The 16800-nt window shown below is 38.9% G+C and overlaps 1 protein-coding gene across 2 annotated transcripts in view; it reads left to right on the forward strand.

The window, feature by feature from the left end:
• STARD9 (StAR related lipid transfer domain containing 9) overlaps positions 1–16800 on the forward strand; it is a 114606-nt gene that overhangs the window by 44417 nt on the left and 53389 nt on the right. For both annotated transcript variants that reach the window (XR_012586695.1, XM_074584681.1), the window contains exons 4-8: positions 6990–7106; positions 7985–8017; positions 8107–8168; positions 8784–8896; positions 14382–14451. Coding sequence is in view for 1 of the 2 variants with exons in the window: in XM_074584681.1 (XP_074440782.1) it covers positions 6990–7106; positions 7985–8017; positions 8107–8168; positions 8784–8896; positions 14382–14451 (395 nt within the window). In the remaining variant the exon portion in view is untranslated. The remainder of the gene's footprint in view (positions 1–6989; positions 7107–7984; positions 8018–8106; positions 8169–8783; positions 8897–14381; positions 14452–16800) is intronic.

Genomic DNA, 16800 nt, shown 5'->3' on the forward strand with positions numbered 1-16800 from the left:
TTTTGGTATGCCTGAGCTGCATGATTAGGCATAAATTTTAACTACATTTTAAACTAAAACTTTCCCTTTCTCTCTTCTGTGCTGAGAAGGAGGGCTCTCTTCTGAGCCCTCCTGTAATGAGGGCTAACTTGTACGATTCAGGATTTGTTGGATTTGAGTTGGAACCTGGCCACTTTGTAGTGAGCATGCCAGCAGAGTACCTTTAATGATAACAGTTGTCTTAATGCCCTCTCATAACTTCTTCAGAAAGGCATGTATTTTCCACTATTAGGACAGTTGACAAGGAATAAATTGTAGAATGTTTCACAGATCACCATGGGATATGGACCAGATACAGCTGGGCAAGCGCAGGAACAAGGCATAGCAAAGCCAGTTAAGGCTTTGTTGAAAGAAGCTTTCTTGCATGGAACAAACTGAACAGTGCCAATCACGTAGAGCAGCCATGCAGGGAAGACATAGTCGTCTCGGCCAAATGGCGTGTTCTCTGCAGGAAGCATTATCCAACTCATGTTCTTTGAAAAACCTCATCTTCCTGAAGTTTCATTTCAAAAGTGAGACTTGGAAGAATCCCAGAATAATCCGCTTTTTTTTTTTATCTTTTTTTTTCCTCATGATCAACAAAAACCATGATTCAATCTATTATATCATGAAATATGTTAGTACTTATGTCCAGAATGATTAATCCTAGTACTTTTTGTATGATCTGCAGCTGTTGATGCTGATGGGTATTTGGACTAATGCCTCTGATATTAGCACAGAAAAAGCTTTGATTTCAATTACTCTCCTTTATTTTTAAACAAGCCATAGCTTCATTGCTGTGCTTCACTTCTCCATTTTTTTTCTGTGGTACACTAAAACAAAGAGGCTTTTCTGACTAAACTGAGACTATATTCAATTAAATTAATTGTAATTTATCTTCACAAAACAAGAGAGGGTAATTTACCAGAAAGAATAAACAGAAACCAGTGCAAATCTGCTTTTAATAGGATTTCAGTAAATAATTTTTGAAATTCTCATTCATTATCATCATAGGGTTATGGCATTGTTTTCAGAGTTATCCAATTTTGGTTGTAATAATACGTCTTCTCTCAAGGCCTAATTCAAAAAGGACTGATTTGAAACATTTGAATTGAAGCATTTGAGTAGCCATGTGTATTTAATAGAGAGTAAATATAACAAAGATTTACTTAACTGGTACTTTGGATTTAGATGTTGTTCTTTCAGGGAGTCCAATGTACGTGGAGAGAGAGCGAGCACAAGAATTTGCACAATTAGAACATCCAAGGCAATTTAAGCCAAGATCACAAGGAGTTTTATGAACACTACTGAGAACATCCCGCAATTTTCTGCTAATGGATAGCATTATTCCTACTTTATCTGTAGGAAAATTGAACCATTAAAATGTTAAATGAGTTGCACAATGTTGTACAAAAGTTTCAACAACGGAGCTTAGAAGTAAAATGCATTTCCTCTCAAATTCCAACTTCAATGTCCAGATGACATTGCTAGCATTGCTATCCTGAAAACTCGCCACTTTGTGAATATTTTATATTATTATACTTAGATCAATTCATAACTCTCAAAAGCTCCATTATGAAACTTCAGAAAGAAGGACAGTTCTTAATAAGGAAACTATCATAGAATCAAGATACTTCTCTAGGCTGCATTTATCCTTGTTGTAAGAGGTTCTACCATGTGAAGTACAGGTTTCTAAACTGATATGGAGTACAGAAGCTGGTTTTAGGCTACTACTGTGTACAATGGGCCATGCAAAATTCCTGAATTCATTTGATGTTGGTACTCTGAGGGAAAGTGGGCACAGACTCACCTTGCTCATGTTACTTCAAAATAATGCATCCTCGCGTTTCTTAGTCCTTTTCTTTATACTATTTTGACTCCAATCCCATTTGGTTGCCCCAAAATCCTGCCCTCTGGACTCCAGATGTGCAAATGTCTGCCTTTCACACTTGTCCTTGTTCTTTGTCCTCTGTATCAACCCAACCCAATGGTTTCCTGCACTTTGGCTTCCAAACTCCATCTCTTTCCCACTGATTTGTTGTTCCCAATGGATACTAGTCCCGTCCCGCCTTTCCTCCCTTAACTCTGTCCAGTTTGACTCCCTCCCCCTCTTACTCAGAGCCTCTTACTGGTCCCACTCCCTTCTCATTCCTTCCTCTCAGTGTTACTGGTTCTCAGTGGTTGTTATTTTATCGAGTTGTTCCCCAGGCTTCTGTCAGTCTTCAGATCTGGCTCTTGCAATCCTGAATTTAGATGAGATTCTTTTCTCCTCCCTATGTTTGCATTCCCAGCTACTGAAAATCATTGAGCCACTCAGATAGGAGGAACTTTCTCTTCTGCTCTAAATTTAGGTATCCTGTCTTAGAGATCTCTTGGCCCATGGCAGTCCAGTTGGGAATCTGGGTGAAAGTCCTTACCTCATGAGCTGGAGCGTGTCCAGAGCAGGCAGAATCTTACAGGAAAGTTATGTGGTGAAATCTTAATTTCTACTGAATAGATAGTAATTGCAATCTCTTATCCTGATTTTCTGAAGAAATACAATTTTACAGTGGCTGGCTGGTTTTGGCCTATGTTTCCCAATAATTCTTGGAAAAAAAAGGCCAGGTTGAACCAAATCTGAAAGAGGCATAGGGATCTCTGATATTGGATTCCTACAAGTTTTGTGTGCTTGTAGATAGGGAAGAGATCCTAATGGTGCCTCTACTGAGAGAAGGTTCAACGTTCACTGGAGAATTCACATGGGAGCATAACCTTATGTTATGACCATTTTGTTTTGCAGTCTTCGGGGATTCTGACATCTAAGTGAATAGTAAGCAGCAAAATAGAAAAGCTGGGAGTGCAGAGAGGAGAATTCTGGAAGTTGGGGTGCAGAGGGCAGGCAGAGTGGGCAGGAGGAAAACAATGACTGCCTAACAGCACAAAAGATATGTGGAAGAGGGTGCCATTCTTCCATCTTTTAAAAGGCTGTATGACATGCAGTTCATGAACCAATTTTAAATTACAGGGAATTTCTTTGTGGCCTGCCAGGGCTGAGAGTCAGTCTGTGGTATTTGGTGCAAGGCTTGTATGCATTTCCACTGGTACTTGGCAGCTGCTGGAGCAGTTGGCAGTGTCCCATGTGCCTGGTCAGTCATATCATCTTCCAGTATACCAAAAGCAGTATACCTTGTCCCAGCTCTGAGAGTGGATGTGAAGATACATGAGAGGATGGCAGGGAACAGTGGAGAGGTGGTGGGTGCTGAAATATCTGTGAGAGAATTGCAAGAACCTGACTTATATCCTACATTGATTGATGACTCCTGCCAAGAATCAGTTACAGTGATTTGCGTTGCTGCTGTTAATGTTCAGATGCTTTCCCAAATATCTTTATTGAAGAAAAACAAATTAATCTCTTACAATGATGTGTAAATATGGGGCTGACCTCTTTCTTCACTGAGCCTTGAGGGAGTGCATCGGTATTACTGAAAGGAGGCACATCAGCATCATTGTGTTTAGCATGTAGCTTGCTCTGTTTATCACCATGCTCTAAAGCAGTGGCATGCTTATGGTTAAATGTAGTGTGCTGTTCACCTCTGGCTGTTACCTGTAGCTGCTTCTTTAGTTAGAAGATTGATACCACTGTCGCTGAATCACTGAAACAAACAGCAACTCTCAGTTCAGAAGGAGGAACTATGCTGGGACCGTACAGGGATACATTGCGTACATGTGGTGAAATGCAATCAGGTTACTAAAAGAAAAACAGTAAATCAAGAGCAATGGAAGACTCAGAACCTGTCATAAAAGTGATCTCAGGGCCAATTTCTGCAGACCTTCTTCATGTAAGAAATCCCATTGCAGTCAGACCCACTGAATTCCACTGATCAAGTAAAAGAAAAGTAATAGGGATAATTGCACAGTTTCACGCATTTATTCAATTATCATTTTTAAGTGGGGCTCCCATAGATGCAGGGATATAAAAACAGATGTCGAAACACCGCTACAAGCAATGTCCATGAAATCCCAACCCCCAGCCCAATCCCTGCAGTTACATTTTCCCACACATGGGAAGGCAAGTCTCATGGACAAAGTGCTGCCTATGTTTTTATTTTATACTTTCCAGTATGTGCTCAATTTATAAGGAACAATGTACTCTCAGTTGTGGTTGTGGAATCGTGAAACATTTGTATCTGAAGCGGGTAACAGAAGCACCACTTTTGTAATAGCTCTGAGAGAGGATTCTAGTGGTAACCACATTCTGCCGCTGGAAGGAAGAAACTTCCTTTTCCCCTTACCATACATATCAAATGCAACTTTTCCTCCTTGCCTACAAGGTTCAGAAACTGCTTTGTAATTGCTGCTCTGTTTTTTCATCTTTCTTTCACCTGATGCTTTGAATGTTGTTTTCTTAGCTGTTTTTCAGTTTTTTGCCTGGTCCTTTTTTAAGCCCCCTTTGATGATAACATCAGGCTATTAAAATCCCTGTGCATAAACTTCCCTCTTCTCCTCTTCTCTTAAACTATGCACTTTCCTTCCATAGTGACACCTTAAAATTGACATTTCCAAGTGCTTCTCAGTGGCTTTCTTCTCTACCATTCACTTCTTAAGCCCTTTCTCTGTCTTTATGTGCACTTCTGGGTTCTTGATATAGATTCTAAATCTTTGTGATGGCAAATAATGTGTATCCATGCCTCTGTATATGCTGATATTTATAAAAGCAGAATGATAATATTATTTTTTTTTTAATTTAAGTAGTGTTTATTTATTAGGTGAAAGTGGTAGATTGGCCTCTTCAGCATAACTTTTAACCATCATGCTAATGTGTAAGTTATTTGTTCACTCGTTCGTCAACTATGTACCATAGATTTATTTTGGTACTAGCATTACTTTTTTTTTTTCCTTCCTGTCCATAGAAGTTGACCATTTTATGGCATATTGTCCTTGGTGAGGAATTACTAACCAGATGTGCTGCAAGTGAACTACTAGTTCTCAGTGTATATTCTGGACTTTTGGCTTTGATCTAATTATTCAAGACCATAGATAAGTTGTTTCCAATAGTAAAATTGATACAGTTAAGGTCTGTGTATGGCCACTGGCCCCCTGTGGACTCCAGGACCTGGGGGTTCCTCTTGCCCAGCCCCTGGAGGCCAGCCCTGTGTGCCTGGATACCTGGAGGTCACTCCATCCCACACTGGTGGACAGGGCAGCTGCTTTCATAGAATGTGTTGGGTTGGGAGGGACCTTTAAAGATCACCTAGTCCAACCTCCCTGCAGTAAGCAGGGACATCTTTAACTAGATCAGATTGCTCAGAGCCTCATCCAGCCTGGCCTGGAATGTCTTCAGGGATGGGGCCTCCACCACCTCTCTGGGTAACCTGTTCCAGTGTCTCACCACCCTCGTGGTAAAGAACTTCTTCCCAATGTCTAATCTAAACCTACCCTGCTCTAGTTTAAAACCATTGCCCATTGTCCTATCGCTACATGCCCTTGCAAACAGCCCCTCCCCATCTTTCTTATAGGCCCCCTTCAGGTACGGGAAGGCCGCTATAAGTCCTCTGGAAGTCCTATACTTCAATTTCTTAATGGCCTGTCCAGTAGTGACTGCAGAGTTTGTCACTATCTTTGTTATCCCTTGTATATTACATTCGTATCCATGTGTTTTGTTTATGACTTTCTCTGTTACTCTTTGAATAGAAAAGTCCCTTGATCTGATAATCCTAATGAAGCAAATGCTCTGACGTGCCACATGCCCTTACAAATACAGGCAGGGGTAGCCAGATTCTGCCGAATGGGAATATTATTGATTCTTCATCTAGAAATTAGCATCTTGTCTCCATTTGAGTTGAAAATATGATCTGAAAATAAAAACCTCAGGAGAGGATTTTTAATCTCTTTTCTGGGCTGTTTAGGCAAAGTGGTGATGCTTATAAAATACCTTTTACTATTGATTTTTATATCAGGTTCAGTACATTTACCTGTCCATTGGAGAAGAAAATGCCCTGGCAGTGGATGAGATTGCACAGCAATGAAACACTGAAATTGTATGCATCTGTCTATATATACTAGCTAGTTTTCTATGTGAATGGCAAAACCATTAATACTTGTAATGTTTCTTTTGAAAGGACAAACCTGTGCTAAGGGGTTGGCAGCCTGCCTACTGCAATCTTTTGATCCACCATGCACTTCCTAGCAAACCTTACCAGATGTCCTTTCAGCTGGTCTATGGCGAGGCTTTGATGTGCTGAGAACATGGTCAGCTGTGTCTCCAGAAGAGGAACAGGGAAAGCAGAAGGAAAGACTGTTCAGATCTTTATGTATGAGTAGTCTGGTTGTCATGGTCCAACTTCTGCAGCCGCTGTGGGATCAGTGCAAGCTTTGGAAGCCCCTAGAGGCTGACACTGATTTGGTGGTAACAGTTCCCGTCTCTGCATTATGATGAGCAGAACAAGGCACATCACTGTGCTTGTGGCATGAACAGGAAATAAAGTATTTAGCCTTTGGTTGTGTTACTTGCTGACCAGATGGTTCAGATAGAAGCATTACTTGGGTGAGGTCTGCTTGCAGGCTGTGAGTTAGACTTCGCTTTGCTTTTGACCTGTAATTCTGATGCCTAATGCTCCTATTAATGTCATTGCGTCAAAAAGCCTTGATCATGCCTTTCTGTCAGATGTATGCTGAGGGCTGTAAAACCTTGGGATGGGGTTATAATAATATAACCTCAATAATTCATACAATCTAAGTATAAAATAAAAGATTGCAAGCAGGGAACCACAGTTAAACACTGCTGCTCGGTATCAGCACTGGGCTTGGCACACCCACATCGGGAGGAAAATCTAAGTAGTGAATGTTGGGCGCTTAACATTGTGTCTGATAAATTAGAAAGACAAATACCGTGAAGATCCTTGTTGCCATGGAGTTATTAAAGCTGCAAGATCCACAAATAATAAGGACACATATTATTCATGGTCAGTTTTGTTTCTTCTCGGTCTTTTCAGGTGTTCCAGGACCTTGGCACTTCCGTGTTGTCAGGTGCATTTAGAGGATACAACATCTGCCTCTTTGCATATGGACAGACTGGTTCAGGAAAAACTTACACAATGATGGGAACGCCTGTGAGTCACACTGTTCATTTTACACTTAGGGTTGAAGGTGGGATGTCCAGCAGAAACATCGCTTTACTTTTAAACTGTGATTATGGTGCTTGTTGAGCAGAATGCCATACATGTTTTATTTGGTATTTATATGTATAAAATGAGAGTCAAGCCTTTACACGTAGCATCAGCTAAAAATACTAGAAAATATGGTGTGAGCAATCATGTCATAAGAACAGATCATCACACAAAAACACACTGTTAGTTGAGTGCTGTGTGGACTGTTTTGGCAAAGTTTAAATCAGCTAGTTTGGCTACTGTTGGCAGCCCATATTCCATTCTCTCCGACAGATCAGGTTTATAAATCTAGAACATAAAACTGTTCCAAGCCTGTTCTGTGACACCAAAGTATAAAGAAATAAAAGCAGAATAAGGAATAAACAAAATATTCATGATGTCAAGCTAGTTTCAGTGTTGGCCTGGCTTTATCTAGCCTGCGACACCTCTGACATGGGCATGTCCAGTATCTTTACATCAAACAGCTCTTGGCTTTAACCCAAGCCTCTAAACTCCTCATCGACGCTGTATAAGTGGCTCTAAAATGACTTCTGCTATAAATAGCATTTGCACTGAAGCTAAGACAGATGACATTACACAGCACATAAGTCCCTGGCAGTGTTTCACGTGCAAGGTGCTTCAGCTGGAGTAGTAGAGGACTGCCACGCTGTTCTGAACTACACTCCAGAGCAGTTTGTGTTGTAATCTATCATACGGTCATCACTTTAATGCTACACTATGATTCTGTCCTTTTCTTATAACTTGGCTTTTATTTAAAAATAAGTTTTGCAAGAGTGATAGCAAGTATATTGTTTAAATTTGTTTCTGTTTATTATTTGAAGGCATCCATGGGGCTGACACCACGTATATGTGAGGTACTTCTTTTTTATTTCACTTGCATTTGTTTAAGCAGTTTGATTTTTTTGATGGATTTAAAATTTACATAAACTTCTGGTTTATGCAGGGCCTCTTTTCAAGGAAAGATGATTACTCAGACCAGACAGCATCTTGCAGAGTAAAGGTCAGGTAAGTGTGTCACTCTTTTGGGCAATGCTATGAATGCTTTCAACAACATATTCTGGTAATCAAACAAAGTAAAGACTAGTTTATTTTGTTTCTGTTTTCTCAGATGATAATCATTTTGGAACAAGGGAGAGAACACAGAGGAAGGATGAGAAAGTGATAGTTTTAGTTTTCCATCTCAGTATAGTTCTTTGGATGCCGTTTTGTATAGACAGCTGAAATAGGAGTCTATTAAAAATTTACTTCCTGTTTGTTTAACTCTTAAATTTCAGCCATAATCCTGCATTCCATTCTTTTTGATCTTTCCCATTGATCTAATGAAACAATACGTTTTGAAATCTGGGAATTTGAACTCACTAGTGTTAAAAAATGATATTTTATGAATTTTTAAATAAAATATTGAATGCTTCTTGCTTCTTGGAAATTTGCTACTATGAGTTCTTTCCATGTGCACTGCATGGGAAGGGGCAGTAACAGAGATAATGAAAACTAATTAATTAACTTTATCATGAAGGATTTATCTAAGATTCAGGTAGTGACATTGCCTAAATATATGCTTTCTCTTTTTTTAATTGTGTGCATTTAACTTTCCTTTTTTTTTTTTTTTTGGCTTTTCAGTTTTCTTGAAATCTATAATGAGCGCGTCCGAGATTTGTTAAAACAGTCAGACCGAAAGAAACCTTATACACTTCGAGTCCGCGAACACCCTGAAACAGGACCATATGTACAAGGTGAGAGTGGGCTTCACAACTAGTGTCAGAATTTCAAGTAAATCTGTACCGGCTCTGTATGTATCTTTGCATATGTTCCTGAGATGATCCTGATTGCTTCTACTCTTCAAGAGTTACTTTCCTCAAATATTTTGATTGTTGATATGACCATGTATAGCACATGGAAAGCTTTGCCTCTGTTATCCCACTGGCTGGATATCCTGCACTTTTCTGTTTGCCTTTACAGGCATAGGTGATGTGTGAGCTACAGTGTTTTGCTTTCTTTCATTTTAAAGAAATCTTATCTTAATCAAGAAATCCACCACCATCAGCTCTACACAGGTTCTCCAGACCAGCCTAAGGTCCTTCCATACCTGTTTCAGTCCTTGGCAGCAGTATATATACAAAATAATAATAATAATAAAACAACTAGATAAACTCAACTGTTTGATATTGCACGCCAGGCCATGAGAAGTGATTAAAATCTCTAATACACAAGTGAGAACCCAATGATCTTCATTTCCTTCATTAAACTGAAAAAGCATAGGATGGGTAGTGTAGATGCATTATATGATTAAAAACATCACAGACTTTCTAATTCCCACTTGCAACAGCAGCCCCTCAGGTGGTTTTGTGTTTTCTAGTGAATCATAACTTTCAAATCAGGTGACACAGAGCAGATGAAAAAAACCCCATATCTATGTTTTCCATTTCAGTTGTCTGTCTTATTTTAGTTCTTATCTTCTCTCTCATTGTTTTTGTACTTCCAGTTAATTTTCACTTTTGATTGGTGCCTTCACTTCAGCATCTTACACAGCTTTAAATTGGAGCTTGGTCATTGGTACTTGTGAATTGATTAACTCCCTATGTAAAGTTTACCTGCTACATTTCCATTTATGTGACCAACATCTGCCAAAAGGGATGTCTCTCAAAATCAGTGCACCAGTGCAAAATCATACAGAGTAGCTTTACAGTGGAGATCAGAAGGAAGAGCCTTTTCCAGACTGATGCAAGTTTCAAAAATACTGAGTTTGTTTAGAAAGTAAATGCATATGTTTCCTTTTCAGCATGCCTTATATCTAGTGGGCAGGATTCCAAAGTTGCCTCTGGTATCACTGACACTGCAACTGCTTGGCTGGCCACCAAGTGGGTAGTAACACCTGGGGGGTATGCATTTAGTGTGCAAAATGCATATCACACAGAATTGTATTGGTCCTGTCACATCAGATCAAATACTGATTTGTTCTGGCTTTTAAATAGAGTTCTTGTCTCTATTGGTTTTGTGAATTCCTTTTGTTCTCCCTGGTTCACTTTTCTCTCTCTCTTTTTCTTTATCACGCCATTACACGTGAGACTGTTATCCTCACTTCAGAGATTAAGGCAAGATGTGACAACAGATAGGGTGACTTGACTGTGTGATTGAATGAAGCCTGGAATTCCCAGCTCTCATTCCCTGGGGCATCTGCACTATCAGTCACCGTACATCTAACAACGAACGGTTGTTACCAATTCCTCCTCTCAACATTTGAAATAAGTGCTTGGGAAGGGTTGAACTTGCATGGTCCTGTGCACAGGGGACTATCTGGCATTCTGGTTATTTCAGCTGTGCTTTCCCAGCACATCAGCATCCTGTCTAAGGGGAGTTGGAAAATAGATGAATTGATGGTCTCATTAGTATGGCAAACTTACCATTCTTTGAAAAGCAGATTCATAGACATTTGGCCTTTATTGAGGTCTTTCCAAGATTCTCTTTCTACCTGCTTGTTATTGGAGAACTTCATTGTTGGTGGAGTACAGTTACTAATTATTTTCTTTTAGCAGCTGCTCATTCACCACACAAGAAAAGGTCTTTAAACTGCTTCCTTCCTTGGCAATTTCCATCCCTTTTTTCAGGCCTTATATCTCCAGTGATTCCTTGGCTGCACATAATGGATTTTCCTTGTTTTAAAAGAAAATGAAGTTATAGCTTCTGCCAATGGGCTGGCTTGCCTTTTGTCACTATTTTGTCTTCAACTGGAACCTTCCAGGCCAAATCTGTCACTTCTTTTCCAGTTCTGGTTTTTTCAGAGGTTTTTTGGTTGGGTGGATGGACGGGTGGGTTTTTTTAATTATTATTTAATTTTTCCCCTTTTGAATAAGTATTTTATACTTAGACACAACTAAAAATTTTAAGTGGAACAGTATTATACTAGAGTTCTGAAATATCCCATAAAAGTTCCCAAGGGATTAGATTTTGTAAAATAAGAGGAAAGGATAATGGAAAAAGGTTAACCTAGATAATATTTGCCAGCTCTGGCCATGTTTGTAAATGCAGTGTGAATACTTCATTTTAGATTCTCTCCCTCTGTATCTGACGACAACCTCCAAAAATCCTTGTGTTAATGACTATAAGAAAAAATTTAATTTTAATGATAAATGTGATCTGCATTTTTAGAAAAACGGATCGCATGCAGGAAAAATTAAGTAATTTCTCTACTGAAAGCATCATGGGGTGTAATTAGATGCTGTTGTGAGAGCATGTGAACAGAAGCAATTTCAGGCTGATGAGTCAGTGGCTTAGGGCAACAGCTAGATGACATAGTTATTTTTTTTAGTTTTGTGTATATGATTATATATTAATAAATAAATATGCACGGTTTACACAATTAAGAAATGTAACAGTTTGCTTTACTTGAGGCAACTCTGTTGTCTTTTGGGGCAAGGGACTAATAAAGAAGATATGATTATGTAGCTCCTTTTGAAATTACACTCATTAGCTCATATGAAAAATAAGCAGCAGTGAGAAAGTCCAGAGGTCTTCTGAATGCAGGTGAGCAGTACACCTGAGCTTGGTTTTAATAATCAAATCCAAGAAAATGAAGCGGTTCCCTACTCTGGTAAAAAATGCCCTTCTCAACTGTAGTAATATATTGTTGCAATCAACAATTGTTGATCTCTGTAATTAGGGCCTTCTATGTGCCTGAAGTAGCCTTTTGCAGTTTTATATGTAGTCTCTCTGTGTGGGATCAGAGCACATGAATATTGTTTCCAATAGCTAGATGGCTGAGATCAGAATTACCAGCAAGCTTCCTAGAAGGGAAGCTTGTTTTGTATTCCCCTTTCAGGCAATTTGCTGTATGGGAGAAATAAAAACGGTGAACATCAGCAAAGCTCAGAAATTTTCCATTATTTCCCGTAGATACAGTATGTTAAGGACTAGCATCTGTATTTGCATCATACTTCTTGCAAACCATCAGCAATTTTAAGGTTTGCTGACTTTGATCAGGAGCTCCCCAGTATACTATTAGTTTGTCAGTTGTGTGCTTGGTGTCAATGATATCCAGAGTACGGTTAGCACTGGATGAAGAAGAGACAGAAAGGAAAATCAGAAAACTTAACCCCTTTAAGGATGCTTAGATGCTCTGGGCAATGCATTTTCCATTTGCAAGTCCAGTCAGGAAGTCCCAGCTCTGAACACTGAGTATTTTGAATAGTTTCCAGCCCATCATTTTTCCATGTAAAGGCTGTGAGATTGTAGCCTTTAAAATGCTGAAAGTGTTTTAGTGCTTTGGGTTTGGAATCGTTTCAAACTTCTCCCTCACAGATGGTTGCACTGTTAAGGAATCGGCCTCTCTTAAATCAGGAAATGATGCAATCTATTTTGTTACTCTGAGACAGATTTCTGGGGGAGATCCTTTCTTACTCCAAGGCAGATTTCTAGACGAGCAAGTGTTTTTGATCTTTCTATGGGACTTGAAAATGACCTTTCTTGTTCTAGCAGCCAACAGAACACTTTGTCATTTCTTTTCATACAACATTTACAATATTTCATTTACCTTATTGAAAAACTAAATGTTTTGAACTCTGTGCTAGATTTACTGTTCCAGTACTTGCAGAAAAGTGAGAATTTCTTCCGTGCCTCCATTTTATAACTGGATTTTTATTCAGTTAAATAAGACCCTGAAAAAGGGTCTGGGAAAACAATAATAGTTTCCATATTCTGAGCTTTGAAGATCCCAGTGCTGTTGGAAAAATAATAATGGGCCTCTTTCTCAAATGGAAAATGTGATGACTTCTGGAATTAATGTATTGTAAAGGGACACTAGAGAGCAGAATAAATGCTTTTGTTTGAAAATCATCCTGTACTTGGTGTGTGTGCAAGTGTGTACACTACAGTTAGGGTTTTTTTAAAAGTGTGGGTGATACAAATTTTTTTATTTTTCTTTATGTGTATCAGTTGTTAAAGGACTAAAATAAATTCCCAGCTTTGGCTTAGATGTTGCTTTAATTTAACGTGAAGCAAGCTGTTATCATGTAAGGATAGACTCTCTCTAACCATGTCAGAAGTACTTATTTCAGACTTGTTGAATTTTATATTCATCTTGACTTACACTCTAGCAGTAGATAAATTATGTGATCCAAATAAATCACATTTTTCAGTACTTTGCCTTCAGCCACACTTTTGTGGCCTTCAGTAGAACAAACCAAGCCAGAGCGAGGAAGTAGCCCTGGATTCCAGCTCTGAGATAAAATGTTCCGCAAAGGAGTGTTTTACGAGGTATTGTATGACGAAGTCTTGCTTCACAACTCAGGTGTACCGCAGTACAAATGATAACTAATCATCGCCATAAAATGCAAACGAGGCATGCTAAACTGGATTTATGTGAAATACAAGGCTGTTGAGGTTAATCTTGTCTGTCTGCTGGAATTTGCATTTTGCAAGGGGCTGGCAGTGCCAGTACAGCACAGCAGCAGACTGCCCTCCACTGGGGCCCTGCTAGTCACAACCACCACTCCAGCACAGCAGGCTCTGCAATGCAGCACTTCTTTCATTTGTTTTCAGTGAAGTTTTTTTCCCCTTAAAAATAAAATCAAATTAAAAAAAAACAAAAACAAAAACAAAACAACAACAACAAAAAAAAAACCTAAAAAAACCCCCAAAAAAACCAAAAACGAACAACTGAAAGCAGAAGTTATGCAAAGGCCAGATGTTTGATATAATTATTTGGGTACCCCCTGGGGAGAGCGTGAAGACTCCTAAGTGTTGCAGGCTGAAGCCTAGTTAAGTGAACGGTAAATATTCACAGGGGTTGACTCCTAATTCTGTTAGTTGCGTGAGCAGAGCCATTATCCAGGGGCAATGACAAAAAGCTTCTTTACAGGATCTGTACCTAGTTAGTAGCAGTGACAGAGCTGTAAATTTCTTATGGAGTTTCAGTTATACTGTTTTATATACTATTGTTCTGCAGACAAGCTGGAAAAAGGTCTGTAATTTGAAGGTATGAGGCATTTTTTGTACTGACGTCACTGCACGTGAAGGATGGATTGCAATTTTTTATTTTGTTTTTTAAAAAGAAAATATTTTTAAAAAAAATAAAATAGTTACTCTAGTTGAGAGACTGCTTGTAGAACAGACTGGCATCCCAGCAGAAGATCCTTATGGCCCTGATGTTGGGTAAATTGTTGGTAAACTGACTGAAACTTCCTGAGAAAAATATGCATTTATCTCTTTTTAAATCTTTGGCAGGATTGACTCAACATTTAGTTACAGACTACAAGCAAGTTGTAGAACTTCTAGAAGAAGGAATAGCTAAAAGGTATTTTATAAAACAAACCAGCTCCATCTTTAATTAACAGTTCTTTCACCATGTGTTGATTTCATTAATGTTTATTTTACTGACAGTGTTGCCAATGCTTTGTTGTGACAGGATGTCAGATTTTATGATCCTGCACATGATGTACACATAAGATGTTACATATTCTCATATTATCCCAATAACAGCTAAAAGCACTCATGAAGTTGTTTCTTCAAAACTGATCCCATGCTGACTTACCCACAAAGTTCAACCATCTGTCTGGGATAAAAAATGCATGCCAGGAAAACATTTTGCTGTAAGCAGACTTCTGTTTTTCTCCTCCACTTGCTTGTGACCCTTTAGATTGTATAGCTTTCAACTCACTTGTTAGTGTAACTTAGTGATTTAAAACTGCTGAAAAGATAGTATATTTTAATTTAATTTATAAAAATATGTGTTTTATAATTATTTGTTTTAAATTTTACAAGTATTTTTTTAAGTTCTTAGTCCAAATCATGCATGTTTGCTATGAGAGAACTGTGGGAATTGGCACACCAGTGAAGCCAATGATTTCAGTTCTCATTAGTCAAGACACTTCTTTGTGTATTCCACAGGGAGCCTTGGATATCAATACAACTGCTAATATAGTGGTAGAAAAGAGTTGTATTTGAAAGGATCCTCCAAATACAAATCACAGTTCCAAAATTCGTATTAAGTCTTATCGTAAGAGAGGCCAAGATTTTAGAATACCACTGATGCTGGGAAGTAAATAAAAACTAAGCCGCATTATTGAAAAAACATAGAATATACTGCAGGATTAAGTTTTGCTGCTTCTGCTTGTAGTAATCAAGAGATGCAACTCTGTGGTAAGAATAGATTTTTTCAAAAGAACGACAAAATTCTAGTCTGTCTGCTAGCGTAATCCTATAGTCGTCTCGTTGCTAAGGAAAAAGAAGATGAGGAGAAAACAAAATCTGAGGTTCAATATTTTGTGTGTAGGTTTTTGTGATGCTGAAGTTTCAAACTATGTCACTTGCATGAAACCAAGCAACTACTTCTTTTTCTGAATAACTTTTCAAAAACTTATTTGGAATATAGAGGAAACTCCTTTTTGCCTATAGTGTTTATTTTTATGAAATATTCTATAGAGTATTTATTAGCACACTATAAATGCAAACAAACTAATTTAAAACATCTGCTGTCTGGGAAATGATGCAAAAAGAACATCAGCAAGATCTTAGGGATAAAGAAGGTGGGGAACAAGTTGCAGTTGCCCCATATGGCTGGAGGCAGGAGAGGATTGAATGGGACATGGTGGATCCAGGTCTGACTATACAGGAAAGACAGGAGGGGAAGCTCCCCTTGAACATGGGTGGTGCCTTTCATGGGGGAGAGGGTGGCTCCTGTACTAACAACAAGCAGAGTTTACTGAAAGCATTTTTACCATCAGTTGGTTTTATCAGGCCATCTCCAGCTTGCTCTGGCTGCACCTGTCCATTCTAAAATAAACAAATAGGATTTTCAACATGCAATCATTATTTTTGTTGTAACTCTCAGTGCTATTATTTTATTTTTCTCTTAATACTTTGCAAGACTCAGTCTTAAATGCTTAAGAATAGAATTTTTAAAATGCAGGAAATACAAATTTCCAAAAACATATCCCTGATGCTGTGTAAAGCAAAACAATCAATGAATCTAGATAATATTATTAGAACAGTTAAAACTATTAAAATGTATACCACATGCCACAGTGAAATAGAATATATGAAAAGCTAACACAGATTCTCCCATAAAAATGCTTACGTGGGTTGTGAGTACTTGAGATGTGAACTTGCCCTCCAATTACCCCGTGTATTGTCGGAGTTGAGAAGCGAGTACTAACACTTCCTCCTCCAAATCCTGGGGCACTTTCTATTTCTCTTTTGCTTTATAAACTTCAGTGCCGTTCCCTTATATTCTCTGGCTGCTGTAGAGCTGTTTTCTGTCTTCTGCCCTTTACCTAATTGTTTGTCTTCCTCCTCCAACATCTGGAGGCTAGTTCACGTTCTCCTGCTTCCTCAGCTTGTAACCATGATGCACTAGACTTGCCTGTAGGTTTTGGCAGAGCCTGCTCACATGGCTGTGGAGGTGTAGGGAAGCACAGAGCAATAGGGAGGAGAATCCCGGAGTCCTTTGGCCTCTGGCAGCAGCTCAGGGGCATACACACAGCTGCAGCTCTCTGGTGCAGCCAGACCCTGCAGTACTCTGACAGCTGGGCTCCTAACAAAAAATGTGGTTCCACAGTCCTTGTGTGCACTATTAAAATTGCCTGTTGTTGTTGAGAGTAAGCTTGGCAAAACCGATGCTTAGTGCTGCACATATAGACAATAT

This window comes from Larus michahellis, chromosome 4, assembly GCF_964199755.1.
Source record: "Larus michahellis chromosome 4, bLarMic1.1, whole genome shotgun sequence".
NCBI classification, from domain to species: domain Eukaryota; kingdom Metazoa; phylum Chordata; class Aves; order Charadriiformes; family Laridae; genus Larus; species Larus michahellis.